Here is a 15,001-nt window from a genome sequence, read left to right as displayed (position 1 = left end):
TTGAATTGAATCGTATTGAATTTGTATGTATAACAAACATCTGCAATGGGATATGGGAGCGTATGATGAACATAATTTAAATGACCAGAGTGCGTATAATTAATATAAATAAAAACAACATTATTATTACTTTACATTTAGAATTAAAAATAAATAAATCTCAATTTCTGACTGAAAGTTAAAGTTTTCGATAATTCGTAGAACTTTTTCATAGCATTATAAAAAAAGAGTCTTTTTATTAGAATTTCCTTTCATTTATATTATTTTACTCATATCCTTCTGTTGCGCATAAATGTTTCTATACTTACCGATATAAAAACTTCTTCCGCTTGCTGTAGAATGGCAACACGTGACCAACCGAATTTCTTCATTAACTTAATTCTAGTGGGATTATGAACGGTAGCCGATGGATGTGTACGAAATAATGTGGGAAAACGGCTACGATCCGATAAAGCAGGTGATGAGGCGCCATAGCAAAGCTAAACACGTATCAAAAAAAGAAACGAAAGATAAAAAGAAAATGAAAGAAAATTGTTATTGGAGAAAATACGCATAGAAAAAGGAAATTTATAGATTTCTTTGTATGTGTGTGTTTTTTTTTCGTTTTCACAATAAACGATAAATTCAAGACTTAAATTTTCTATATGGCTCCATCTCTTATGATTCATAAATCTTTTGGTTATTATTTATCCTTTATAATAGAAAAGGAAGCAAATTATGAGTTGAGTCAAGTTTCTAGGTACTATCCTAAATTAATTTTTGTACAAAAATATTCAAAGTTTTCCGACAAAATAAAATTCCTGCTACATCATAATATTTCCCTCAGTATTCTTCGAGTAATATCTAAAGAGAGAAAGAGAGAGAGAGAGAGAGCTGCAGGAAGAGAGAAGTTTGTTGGGAAAAGCATCACAAGATTTCTGGATTGTTATCTTTCATAAACGACAACCTTTTCATCTTTATAAAGTTTTGCTAAAATTCTGGCAATAGTTTAGCTTATGATGCCATAGGACCTCTTAAGCCCCCCCTTCCCTTCTCGTTCCGGCTTAGGGAATCTTCTAAGTATTCAACTCAAGACTTTTTGAAAGAAGGATAGTGGGAATTTGAAATTTCCTAGTATACTAGGAAAGAATGAAAGGCATCAGGATATAAACACTTGGAAACTATTCTATTTCAGGGTATGAGTGAGTGTATGTATGTGTGTGTGTGTGTGTTTGTTTCTTATTATAATTCAAGCAAAAGTTTTTAGAAGTTGGTAAACAACTCACCAGAATTTTGAGTAACTAACATGTATCAGTAGAAAAACATAGCAAATTTGCCTTAGTATGGGACTCCTTTATCCCAAGGATCTGAACGAAGGAGCTAGCCAGGATTAAGGTAAAATAAAATACTGAAGACGAAGAATATTATGGGAAGAATTTGGGTAAAATACAATAGAGAAGACGAGACATTTCATAGCACAGAAGGGAACGTGTTGAAATTATTACCTCCCTTGTTGGTTGCTGTCAGCCACATTTATATGCTACACAATATACAAATTTTATTATTTTTTTTAATATATAAAAAATATTTCATTGATACGTAAGAGTGAAATTCTAATCTAATTTAGAAATATTTGTATATCCGTTTGTCTACTTGTTTGAGGTAATAAAACTACGTTGTTGAGTTAGTTTGAGCAGCCATTGTTTGGTTTGTGATGCGTATGTTACTCTCATATCTAACATTTGCTGATATGGGGAGGCAAGTTTGAGAGTCATTGGGAGAACATGGAAATCAAGAGTATGAATTAATGCAAAGCCAGTTATTGGATAGTATTGAATGGTAGAAGTTGATGTTTAAGGAAGTGTCATGTTACATTGTTCAAGTTAATGCAATGGGATCTTGTGTGATTATAATCTTTTTAAATAATGAGTAAATAGGCGCTATAACAAATTTATATTCACAATTTATATTTTCCACAACTTTAGAGGTTAAATTAAATTCAAATTTAAGGTCATTGGGGCCATACTAATGTAAAGCGTGTGCTTTATTCTCCAAACAAATGTATCACCTTTACTCTGCTCGAGTTTCAAATGGCTGGTAGGCTAGTATTATATTTTATCGCGGAGTAAATTTGGTATAAAAATTTTTAAATTGATCGAGTTTTAGTTGAGAAATTTACATTTTTTTAAGATATTGATATTGTTGTGTTTGGTTGTGTTCGTTGGAATAACTGTTGTTTGTTGTGTATGGATGTTGTTGTGTTTGGTTGTTTTTATTATGCTGGCATTGTCATGGGGAAATATGTAAATATGAGAGTCACTTGGAGATCATTGATTACGGGCAAGAGAGTGGGTTACAGCAATAGCACTAATAGGATTCAGGGATGGAAAATGCACTACTATAGTACTTTTTTCAATACTTTTGTCACCCTGATGAGTACCGTAGTACCCCCGCGAATGATTTAGTACGTTTTTGTGTAGATATTTTTGAGCCGATATCAGATTTATGGTACAATAGCTTTGACAAAATATTTTGAGAAAATCTTTAATAAATAACCATATTTGCTAATAGTCTTTTACAAATTTGGCAAAACAGACAAGTTCATGCGGGAAGAAAATCACGATTTTGTAACAGCCATAGTCAAAAACACGATTTTATTGAATTACAAGAATGTTGTAGTCGAAAAAAAATTACGCGATTCTATTATCGATTTTTTATTTCGTTAGAAAATTTTGTCAAAATATTTATTTCAATAGGAAAATAGAAATAGAAAATATATGGAAAATTTTAATAAATTTTATTTATATGAAATTAACAATAGGATATCAGATATATTGGTCATGGTTATTGTTTTAAGTGCCACTTGATTGTTTCTTTTTATTTGATTTTATATTTTTCAAAAGTTGTTGGGAAATTTCAATTCAATTTACAATTTTATTTTGATGAGTATGACTACTTGGAAATCAATAAATTCTACACTCAAAAAAAAGTGAACTCTCTATTTCACTAAAGCCAATTTAACTTTATATTAGTTCATAGAATCATTATGTTTGGAAAAAGTTTACTTTACTCAAGTAATTTTTTGCGTACGTTAGTTAAATGAACTAAAACACAGGAAAAAATTATACAAAAATAAAGCATAAAGGTTTCCTAATTTCGTATTTCTCACAAAATAGTTCATTATTTCCTTAAATTTGTAAATTTTACCAAAAATGTGTCCATCATGAACTTCGTATGGCACTAAAGACATTCTTGCAATTTTGAACTCCAAGATTTCTCTTAAAACTACAAAATTTTCTTTAACAAGTGCAAAAACTTAGTTATGTCTAATAAATTTTCTTGAATTTGTCGAAAAATATTTACTTATTTTTACCATATCGGAGTGATGCCAGCGCTTGTAATACTGTTTAGTTAAAATTTTCTAAAAAAATTCAAAATTTTCTAAAATTAATCGAAAGTTATCTTTCCTGGTGGATTCACTGTTTTTTCAGTGTATTATCGATTTTTTATTTCGGTAGAAAATTTTGTCAAAATTTTATTTCTATAGAAAATTTTTGCGAAATTTTATTTCTATAGAAAATTTTTGCGAAATTTTATTTCTATAGAAAATTTTTGCAAAATTTTATTTCTATAGAAAATTTTTGCAAAATTTTATTTCTATAGACAATTTTTGTCAAAATTTTATATCAATAGAAAATTTTGCCAAAATTTTATATCGGTAGAAAATTTTGTCAAAATTTCATTTCAATAGAAAATTGTTGCAAAATTTTGTTTATATGTAAAATTTTGTCAAATTTTTATTTCTATAGCAATGTTTTGCAAAATTTTATTTCTATATAAAATTTTGTCCAATTTTTATACCCTTCACCACTACTGTGGTACAGGGTATAATAAGTTTGTGCATTTGTATGTAACGCCAAGAAGGCAAAGTCTGAGACCCATCGTTTAGTATACCGATCGTCTTAGAATTAAATTCTGAGTCGATTTAGCGATGTCCGTCTGTCTGTCTGTCTGTCTGTTTGTCTGTCTGTCCGTCTGTCTGTCTGTCTGTTGATGTATTTTTGTGTGCAAAGTACAGCTCGCAGTTTTAGTCCGATTGTCCTAAAATTTGGTATAGGGTCCTGTTTCGGCTCAAAGACGATTCCTATTGATTTTGGAAAAAATCGGTTCAGATTTAGATATAGCTGCCATATATATTTTTCACCGGTCTGGTCATAATTGGCGTGTATATCAACCGATCTTCCTCAAATTCCGTACATCCGAATATTTTATGAGTCTCGAAAAACTTGCAAAATATCAGCCAAATCGGTTCAGATTTAGATATAGCTCCCATATATAGCTTTCGCCCGATTTACACTCAAATGACCACAGAGGCCAATTTTTTGCTCCGATGTAGTTGAAATTTTGCACAGGGAGTAGAATTAGCATTGTAGCAATGCGTGCCAAATTTGGTTGAAATCGGTTCCGATTTAGATATAGCTTTCGCCCGATTTACACTCAAATGACCACAGAGGCCAATTTTTTGCTCCGATTTAGTTGAAATTTTGCACAGGGAGTAGAATTAGCATTGTAGCTATGCGTGCCAAATTTGGTTGAAATCGGTTCAGATTTAGATATATCTCCCATATATAGCTTTCGCCCGATTTACACTCATATGACCGTAGAGGCCAATTTTTAACTCCGATTTAGTTGAAATTTTACACAGGGAGTAGAATTAGCATTGTAGCTATGCGTGCCAAATTTGGTTGAAATCGGTTCAGATTTAGATATAGCTCCCATATATATGTTTTTCTGATTTCGACAAAAATGGTCAAAATACCAACATTTTCCTTGTAAAATCGCCACTGCTTAGTCAAAAAGTTGTAAAAATGACTCTAATTTTCCTAAACTTCTAATACATATATATCGAGCGATAAATCATAAATAAACTTTTGGGAAGTTTCCTTAAAATTGCTTCAGATTTAAATGTTTCCCATATTTTTTTACTAACATTGTGTTCCACCCTAGTGCATTAGCCGACTTAAATTTTGAGTCTATAGATTTTGTAGAAGTCTATCAAATTCTGTCCAGATCGAGTGATATTTAAATGTATGTATTTGGGACAAACCTTTATATATAGCCCCCAACACATTTGACGGATGTGATATGGTATCGAAAATTTAGATCTACAAAGTGGTGCAGGGTATTATATAGTCGGCCCCGCCCGGCTTTAGACTTTCCTTACTTGTTTTTTTATAAAAAATTTTCGTCGAAATTTTATTTATAGAAAATTTTGTCAAAAATTTTTTTTAATAAATTTTAAAAATTTTATTTCTATAGAAAACTTTGTCAAAATATTATTTTCTTTAAAATTCAGTCTAAAGGAGCTCTTGTCAATAATCTTCCAATGGAATTTTTGTTGAAATTTAGTAAAAAGTACTTTTTCGCTCAAAAAAATACATCTTTTGTAGTTCTTAAAAATTGTATTTTCCATCCCTGATAGGATTATACGTTGTATTTGTATATGTAGATAGAGTGGGTGGGGGAATAAAATGGGAGATTTGAGGTTTTAGGTGTTAACATGATGAGATAAGCGGATATATTTTCTAATGCCGAAATAGGGATGTCGTATAGGAAAATTTAGCGTTTCAAAAGGGTTATTGCAGCTGGGAAAAGTCACCTTATTACCCTCTAGGGTTGATTAAAATTTTTAGTGATCACGTTTGCAGTGATCAGACTACCGAAAATAATTGTATTATAAATGTTGTCTTTGTAAATTACTGTAAGCATTTGAACTATTTCATTAAAAAGTTGAAAAATACAAATTGGTATCAAGATATTTATGCTCTTTACTAGAGGTCTGCACAATTCCATTTGTAAATGAAGAGTACACGTGTAATTGCTACATGAGTACATCTATTTGAGAGAGTCGCAAAATAATTGGTACACATTTTGATGAACACCAAAAGCCACGAGTAACTTCTTGTTGCTACTCTGATGTCTTCACTACCAACAAACACATATTCCTCTTTTTCTCTTATTGAAGTGTACTCAGAGTGGTCACGTCGTGTATGTTGCGAGAACAAAACTTCATAGAGTACTCCATGTACCACGTGCAGTTTCAGAAATACAAAAAAAAAAACAGTTACTCTCAATAATATATGTTTTCGGTAAACGGCAAACGTTAAGGTAAGTGTGTGACATACATAAATAAAGGGTGATTTGTTAAGAGCTTGATAACTTTTTTTTAAAAAAAAACGCATAAAATTTGCAAAATCTCATCGGTTCTTTATTTGAAACGTTAGATTGGTCCATGACATTTACTTTTTGAAGATAATTTCATTTAAATGTTGACCGCGGCTGCGTCTTAGGTGGTCCATTCGGAAAGTCCAATTTTGGGCAACTTTTTCGAGCATTTCGGCCGGAATAGCCCGAATTTCTTCGGAAATGTTGTCTTCCAAAGCTGGAATAGTTGCTGGCTTATTTCTGTAGACTTTAGACTTGACGTAGCCCCACAAAAAATAGTCTAAAGGCGTCAAATCGCATGATCTTGGTGGCCAACTTACCGGTCCATTTCTTGAGATGAATTGTTCTCCGAAGTTTTCCCTCAAAATGGCCATAGAATCGCGAGCTGTGTGGCATGTAGCGCCATCTTGTTGAAACCACATGTCAACCAAGTTCAGTTCTTCCATTTTTGGCAACAAAAAGTTTGTTAGCATCGAACGATAGCGATCGCCATTCACCGTAACGTTGCGTCCAACAGCATCTTTGAAAAAATACGGTCCAATGATTCCACCAGCGTACAAACCACACCAAACAGTGCATTTTTCGGGATGCATGGGCAGTTCTTGAACGGCTTCTGGTTGCTCTTCACTCCAAATGCGGCAATTTTGCTTATTTACGTAGCCATTCAACCAGAAATGAGCCTCATCGCTGAACAAAATTTGTCGATAAAAAAGCGGATTTTCTGCCAACTTTTCTAGGGCCCATTCACTGAAAATTCGACGTTGTGGCAGATCGTAAGTCTATTCATGATGAAATGTCAAAGCATACTGAGCATCTTTCTCTTTGACACCATGTCTGAAATCCCACGTGATCTGTCAAATACTAATGCATGAAAATCCTAACCTCAAAAGAATCACCCTTTATATGAAATATGTGACATACATACATATCTATGATTAATAGAAATGGAAAGTTTTGCTTCGCACATAACTGAGAAATACTTGTGGTACCACGTGAAGTGAAGAGAATCCATGTTGTACTTTTTCTCAAGTACTTACATTTTTATTGTTCCTTTTTTTCGGAACACATATTTTTTCGGATAAGTACTTGGTGGTATTTGACAAGCAAGTGTTCTCTTCACTTCACTACTTGCGCTCTGAGAGAAAGACAGTGTATGTATTATATTCGACAGCGAATTGCATACATGTAGTGAAAAGTTATTCGATGCAGACCTCCACTCTTTACATCTAAACCTGACTTAAGTTTTTGGTGGATCTGGTGGTGAGACTTTGTACACAGAAAAAAGTAAACTTAAATACAATTTTTAAGAAAGTGCAAAAGATGTATCTTTTGTTACATGAAAATGAACTATTTCGTGCGAAAATTGAACTAAGTTGTATTACAAATTTTGAGATTCACTAAAATTTTCTGACATTTTTGGATATTTAACTACCATTTACAAAATAAATCCTTCTCGAAAAGCACAAATGAACTGACTATAAAGAAAAAGCTTAGGCGCAAGATCACTCCCATTTTAACCACACTGTAGTTCATTCTTACTATTTTTGAACTTACTTGTATGTCACTGAAATTTTACTGCCATTTAGTTCATAAAATTTTTGTGACAAACTTGGAATAAAGAAAAAATCGTTGGGCTGTGGAAATTTTTCTTACAAAATTTTAAAAATAAACTAAAACAAAATAACTTTTTGGCAATAAATATAGTACAAGGTTGGCATTTTGGTCCGATCGGACCAAAATTGGTGCAAAAAACTATTAATTATACCCTTCACCATTACTGTGGTACAGGGTATAATAAGTTTGTGCATTTGTATGTAAGGCCAAGAAGGAAAAGTCTGAGACCCATCGTTTAGTATACCGATCGTCTTAGAATTAAATTCTGAGTCGATTTAGCGATATCCATCTGTCTGTCTGTCCGTCCGTCTGTCTGTCTGTTGGTGTATTTTTGTGTGCAAAGTACAGCTCGCAGTTTTAGTCCAATTGTCCTAAAATTTGGTATAGGATCCTGTTCCGGCTCAAAGACGATCCCTATTGATTTTGGAAAAAAATCGGTTCAGATTTAGATATAGCTGCCATATATATTTTTCACCGATCTGGTCATAATTGGCGTGTATATCAATCGATCTTCCTCAAATTCCGTACATCCGAATATTTGATGAGTCTCGAAAAACTTGCAAAATATCAGCCAAATCGATTCAGATTTAGATATAGCTCCCATATATAGCTTTAGCCCGATTTACACTCATTTGCCCACAGAGGCCAATTTCTAACTCCGATTTAGTTGAAATTTTGCACAGGGAGTAGAATTAGCATTGTCGCTATGTGTGCCAAATTTGATTGAAATCGGTTCAGATTTATATATAGCTCCCATATATAGCTTTCGCCCGATTTACACTCATATGACCACAGAGGCCAATTTTTTGCTACGATTTAATTGAAATTTTGCACAGGGAGTAGAATTAGCATTGCAGCTATGCGTGCCAAATTTGGTTGAAGTCGGTTCAGATTTAGATATATCTCCCATATATAGCTTTCGCCCAATTTACACTCATATGACCACAGAGGCCAATTTCTAACTCCGATTTAATTGAAATTTTTTCACAGGGAGTAGAATTAGCATTGTAGCTATGTGTGCCAAATTTGGTTGACATCGGTTCAGATTTAGATATAGCTCCCATATATATGTTTTTCTGATTTCGACAAAAATGGTCAAAATACCAAAATTTTCTTTGTTAAATCGCCACTGCTTAGTCGAAAAGTTGTAAAAATGACTCCAATTTTCCTAAACTTCTAATACATATATATCGAGCGATAAATCATAAATAAACTTTTGCGAAGGTTTCTTAAAACTGCTTCGGATTTAAATGTTTCCCATATTTTTTTACTAACATTGTGTTCCACCCTAGTGCATTAGCCGACTTAAATTTTGAGTCTATAGATTTTGTAGAAGTCTATCAAATTCTGTCCAAATCGAGTGATATTTAAATGTATGTATTTGGGACAAACCTTTATATATAGCCCCCAACACATTTGACGGATGTGATATGGTATCGTAAATTTAGATCTACAAAGTGGTGCAGGGTATAATATAGTTGGCCCCGCCCGACTTTAGACTTTCCTTACTTGTTTTTATATTTGGTCCGATGGTTGGATCAAAAGGAATTTGATTGATTTTGGTTTATTTTCGTCAAATCGGCAATTTTACCAAATTTTATCTAGGAATACAATTTTGGCAAAATTTTCCGTAGAAATACAATTTTGACAAAAATTTCTAAAGAAATACATTTTTAACAAAACCATCCAACGTTGTGCAATGGTTAAAATGCCCGCCTTGCATACACAAGGTCATGGATTCGATTCCTGCTTCGACCGAACACCAAAAAGTTTTTCAGCGGTGGATTATCCCACCTCAGTAATGCTGGTGACATTTCGGAGGGTTTCAAAGTTTCTCTAAGTGGTTTCACTGTAATGTGGAACGCCGAGTTCGAACTCGGCTATAAAAAGAAGGTCCCTTGTCATTGAGCTTAACATGGAATCGGGCAGCACTCAGTGATAAGAGAGAAGTTCACCAATGTGGTATCACAATGGACTGAATAGTCTAAGTGAGCCTGATACATCGGGCTGCCACCTAACCTAAACTTTGTCAAAATTCGTTTTTATTATTCAACATAGTTTTTGATCAAATGTGGGCTCCTGAGTCGATCTAGCCATGTCCGTCCGTCCGTCTGTCTGCGAACACATTTTTGTGATCAAAGTCTAGGTCGCAGTTTTAGTCCAATCGACTTCAAATTTGGCACAAGTTGCTATTTTGGGGCAGAATAGAATCCTATTGATTTTGCAAGAAATTGGTTCAAATTTAGATATAGCTCCCATACATAACAGGTTGGCTGATAAGTCCCCGGTCTAACAAAGAAAAACACATTTTTTTTGTCAAAATTGGGAGCCACCGTGGTGCAGTGGTAGCATGCCCGCCTTGCATACACAAGGTCATGGATTCGATTCCTGCTTCGACCGAACACCAAAAAGTTTTTCAGCGGTGGATTATCCCACCTCAGTAATGCTGGTGACATTTCTGAGGGTTTCAAAGCTTCTCTAAGTGGTTTCACTGCATTGTGGACCGCCGTTTGGACTCGGCTATAAAAAGGAGGCTTAACATGAAATCGGGCAGCACTCAGTGATAAGAGAGAAGTTCACCACTGTGGTATCACAATGGACTGAATAGTCTAAGTGAGCCTGATACATCGGGCTGCCACCTAACCTAACCTTCTATAGAAATAAAATTGTGCCAAAATTATATAAACATTAGAAAAAAATGTAGAGATACAATATTATGCAAAAATGTTGTACAGGAAGAAAAATGTGTAAAAATTTTATAGAGAAATAAAATATTGCGATAACTTTCTACAGAAGTAAAAATTTGCCAAATTTTCTATAGAAATGAAATTTTGACGACATTTTCTATTGAAGTAAAATGTCGACAAAAGTTTCTATAGAAATAAAATTTTGACAAAATTTTCTATAGAAATAAAATTTTCACCAAATTTTCTATATAAATAAAATTTTGACAAAATTTCTATTGAAATAAAATTTTGACAACTTTCAACAAATAAAACTATTCATTTTAGAAAATTTAAACAAATGAGTTACTCTGTATAAATTTCTGTTGTAGAATTTATTAGTACTCTCTTGCTCTCGCTCTTACAATGATCAATACAATTCTGACTATACAGTTATATCCCTTTACTTAACTAGTGGTGAAAATAGTAAATGAGACAAATTTCAAAATTACTCTCAGAGTACAAAATTTGTTTAAAAGCATGGGAATGGAAAAAATAGTAGAGATAGACCAACAAAGAGAGCGTGATTTTGACGTAGTGCTTTTAAAAGTATTTACTACCCAGCAAAAAAATCGTCGCCAAAAAAGTAATGAAATTGTTCTTTTTGGATCCGGAAGTGGTGCAAAATTGACGCAGAAGTGATGAATTTAACATGGACTTGTCATAGAAGGGAAGTCCTCCATTTCAACAGCCGTTGCAATGAATTTGCATCACTTCTTTAGGTGTGATCCGAATTCAATGTTTTGGATGTAAATTAAAAAATTCTGTGGTATGTTGTCGAATAAATATTTTTTATAAATTTTTATAATTTTTAATGGATTCTAACGCTTGTCGGAAACGTTTGACTTCAAATATTTTTAAAAATTCACAATTTTTTCAGATTGGATTTAACATTTTTTTCGACAAAATTTAAATGATTTGTACTATTTTATGAATTCTTACTCTGTTTTTAACCTATTTGAAACAAAAAAAAGTTCAAATTACCCATTAAAAGTATGAAAAAAACCAAGTTATAAAAAATTGAATTAAAAGAACTTCCTGGGTAGTTAAAATAAAGAACATCATTGGGAGTGCATCTTCTGGAAGTGCTTTTAAAGTTGCGCCTTTGGAAGAACTTCCAAAATTTTTGCTGGGTATTTATACCCTACGCCACACTGTGGAACAGGGTATTATAAGTTTGGGCATATGTTTGCAACACCCAGAAGGAGACCAGATAGACACATGGTGTCTTTGGCAATAATGCTCAGGGTGGGCTCTTGAGTCGATATAGCGATGTCGGTCCGTCCGTCTGTCTGCGAACACATTTTTGTGATCAAAGTCTAGGTCGCAGTTTTAGTCTAATCGACTTCAAATTTGGCACAAGTTTCTATTTTGGGGCAGAATAGAACCCTATTTATTTTGGAAGAAATCGGTTCAGATTTAGATATAGCTCCCATACATAACAGGTTGGCTGATAAGTCCCCGGTCTAACAAAGAAAGACACATTTTTTTCAAAATTCGTTTTTATTATTCAACATAGTTCCCTTCAAGAGCGATAGAACGATTATAACGACCTTCCAATTTTTTGATACCATTTTGGTAGTACTCCTTCGGTTTTGCCTCAAAATAGGCCTCAGTTTCGGCGATCACCTCCTCATTGCAGCCAAATTTTTTCCCTGCGAGAATCCTTTTGAGGTCTGAGAACAAGAAAAAGTCGCTGGGGGCCATATCTGGCGAATACGGTGGGTGGGGAAGCAATTCGAAGCCCAATTCATGAATTTTTACCATCGTTCTCAATGGCTTGTGGCTCGGTGCGTTGTCTTGGTGGAACAACACTTTTTTCTTCTTCGTATAGGGCCGTTTTGGCGCGATTTCGACCTTCAAACGCTCCAATAATGCCATATAATAGTCACTTTTGATGGTTTTTCCCTTCTCAAGATAATCGATAAAAATTATTCCATGCGCATCCCAAAAAACAGAGGCCATTACTTTGCCAGCGGACTTTTGAGTCTTTCCACGCTTCGGAGACGGTTCACCGGTCGCTGTCCACTCAGCCGACTGTCGATTGGACTCAGGAGTGTAGTGATGGAGCCATGTTTAATCCATTGTCACATATAGTCGGAAAATCTCGGGTGTATTACGAGTTAACAGCTGCAAACATCGCTCAGAATCATCAACACCTTGTTGTTTTTGGTCAAATGTGAGCTCGCGCGGCACCCATTTTGCACAGAGCTTCCGCATATCCAAGTATTGATGAATGATATGACCAACACGTTCCTTTGATATCTTTAAGGCCTCTGCTATCTCGATCAACTTCATTTTACGGTCATTCAAAATCATTTTGTGGATTTTGTTGATGTTTTCGTCGTTAACCACCTCTTTCGGGCGTCCACTGCGTTCACCGTCCTCCGTGCTCATTTCATCACGCTTGAATTTTGCATACCAATCAATTATTGTTGATTTCCCTGGGGCAGAGTCCGGAAACTCATTAACAAGCCAAGTTTTTGCTTTCACCGTATTTTTTGCCTTCAGAAAACAGTATTTTATCAAAACACGAAATTCCTTTTTTTCCATTTTTTTCACAATAACAAAAGTTGCTTCACAAAAGACGCTCTATCTCACAAACTAATTGACTTACAGACGTCAAAGTTTGATACGAATCATTTGAAGGTTGGTACTATATAAAAATAATATACATTTAATACTAGCGACGCCATCTATGTGTCAGATCGGGGACTTATCAGCCAGCCTGTTATGTCTGTATGTGCGCTCAACATATAAATGCGATAACTGTCGCCAGCCCTCAAAAGGTGTCGCTCTAAAGCTAAGATTTTAACACCTTCATAAAAACCAAGTTTTATCATCGCCTATAAAAACAAAAACTTCATAAACTTTGGTGTTTGGATTTTGGACAAAAACAAAACATAAAAATAGAATAGAAATGATTTCTATTGTTTGCCAGTCTACAATTCACTCAATTTATTGATTTATTTTATGACTTTGTGTTGCCATAAAGCTTTTTTTATATTTTTCGATTTCTTAAGACTACCTTGTCTTGGGGCAAGGATATGAAGCTTGTTTTCTTTTACCATAAGAGTAGTCAACAAAACAAAAGTATAGTAAATCATAAATTCAATTCAATAAATTCCCTTACCTTACACTCATCTTCTTTAATTCTAGAAAATACTAAAGGGAGAAGGACAATCGTCATTTATAACAAAAAAAAAACAAAACCCAAAACAATACCACACTTTGGATTGTGCCAATGTAAGACAACATCCATATATCGTAAATACGAATAGAAATCAATTTATCAAATTTCTTTGTTTCTATTCCATTTGCTGTTGCTGTTGATACTTACCACAATAAGATTCCACATTTTTGCGGCTTCTGCCACAGTTGTGCAGACCGTACTGCAGCCGGCTAATAGCATAAGTTTTTGGGGTTTATTGTAAAGTAGATTGTACATGACGCTGGCACCCAAACCAGGCTCACACTAGAAATAGAAAAGATATCGAAAATTTTAATAAATTTTATTTAATTGAAAATAACGATAGAATATTACAATTTAGATATATTGGTTATGGTTATTGCTTTAAGTGCCCCTTGATTATTTATTTTTATTTGATTTTACATTTTTTTCAAAAGTTGTTGGAAAATTTCAATTAAATTTACAATTTTATTTTGATGAGTGTGACCAATAAATTCTCCAAAATAAAAATGAACCAATTAGGAAAAATGTGTGGGGAAATGGATATGTACATGATTCTGCATTTGTACTCACTCTCAGAAACTTTAAATGTTTCTGTTAAAATGAAAAGATCTTCAATTTAAAATTTATAAACAGAGAGCTAAAACCTAACAGAGCTACAGGAAAGCTGTGGCTGTGTCACATATATAGTAATTAGCAGCCTCATCATGGTTTTGAACATTTTATGTTAAGCCTCCCATTAAATGTTATAATGATATTATGTTATGTCTAATGCTAACATGATATACAGTAATCCCTCGATTTACGTCATGATTGGTTCCGGAATTTGACGACGTTAATCGAAACGACGTAAACCGAATTAAAAGTTGCTCATACTTATTCCTAAGTCCATTTATGTATGTAAAGGGTGATTCTTTTGAGGTTAGGATTTTCATGCATTAGTATTTGACAGATCACGTGGGATTTCAGACATGGTGTCAAAGAGAAAGATGCTCAGTATGCTTTGACATTTCATCATGAATAGACTTACTAACGAGCAACGCTTGCAAATCATTGAATTTTATTACCAAAATCAGTGGCAGAAAATCCGCTTTTTTATCGACAAATTTTGTTCAGCGATGAGGCTCATTTCTGGTTGAATGGCTACGTAAATAAGCAAAATTGCCGCATTTGGAGTGAAGAGCAACCAGAAGCCGTTCAAGAACTGCCCATGCATCCCGAAAAATGCACTGTTTGGTGTGGTTTGTACGCTGGTGGAATCATTGGACCG

The 15,001-nt window shown here is 33.9% G+C and overlaps 1 protein-coding gene across 1 annotated transcript in view; it reads right to left on the bottom strand.

Annotated features, from left to right (window-relative positions):
* Positions 1-15,001, bottom strand: part of GABA-B-R1 (gamma-aminobutyric acid type B receptor subunit 1) — a 543,509-nt gene that overhangs the window by 143,198 nt on the left and 385,310 nt on the right. Inside the window, exons 5-6 of the mRNA XM_075294217.1 lie at positions 13,882-14,016; positions 309-479 (exon numbers count right to left, since the gene is read on the bottom strand). Coding sequence (XP_075150332.1) covers positions 309-479; positions 13,882-14,016 — 306 coding nt within the window. The remainder of the gene's footprint in view (positions 1-308; positions 480-13,881; positions 14,017-15,001) is intronic.

The sequence above is a fragment of the Haematobia irritans genome, chromosome 2, assembly GCF_050003625.1.
Source record: "Haematobia irritans isolate KBUSLIRL chromosome 2, ASM5000362v1, whole genome shotgun sequence".
Taxonomy (NCBI): domain Eukaryota; kingdom Metazoa; phylum Arthropoda; class Insecta; order Diptera; family Muscidae; genus Haematobia; species Haematobia irritans.
This window is presented reverse-complemented; position numbering and strand designations above follow the sequence as displayed.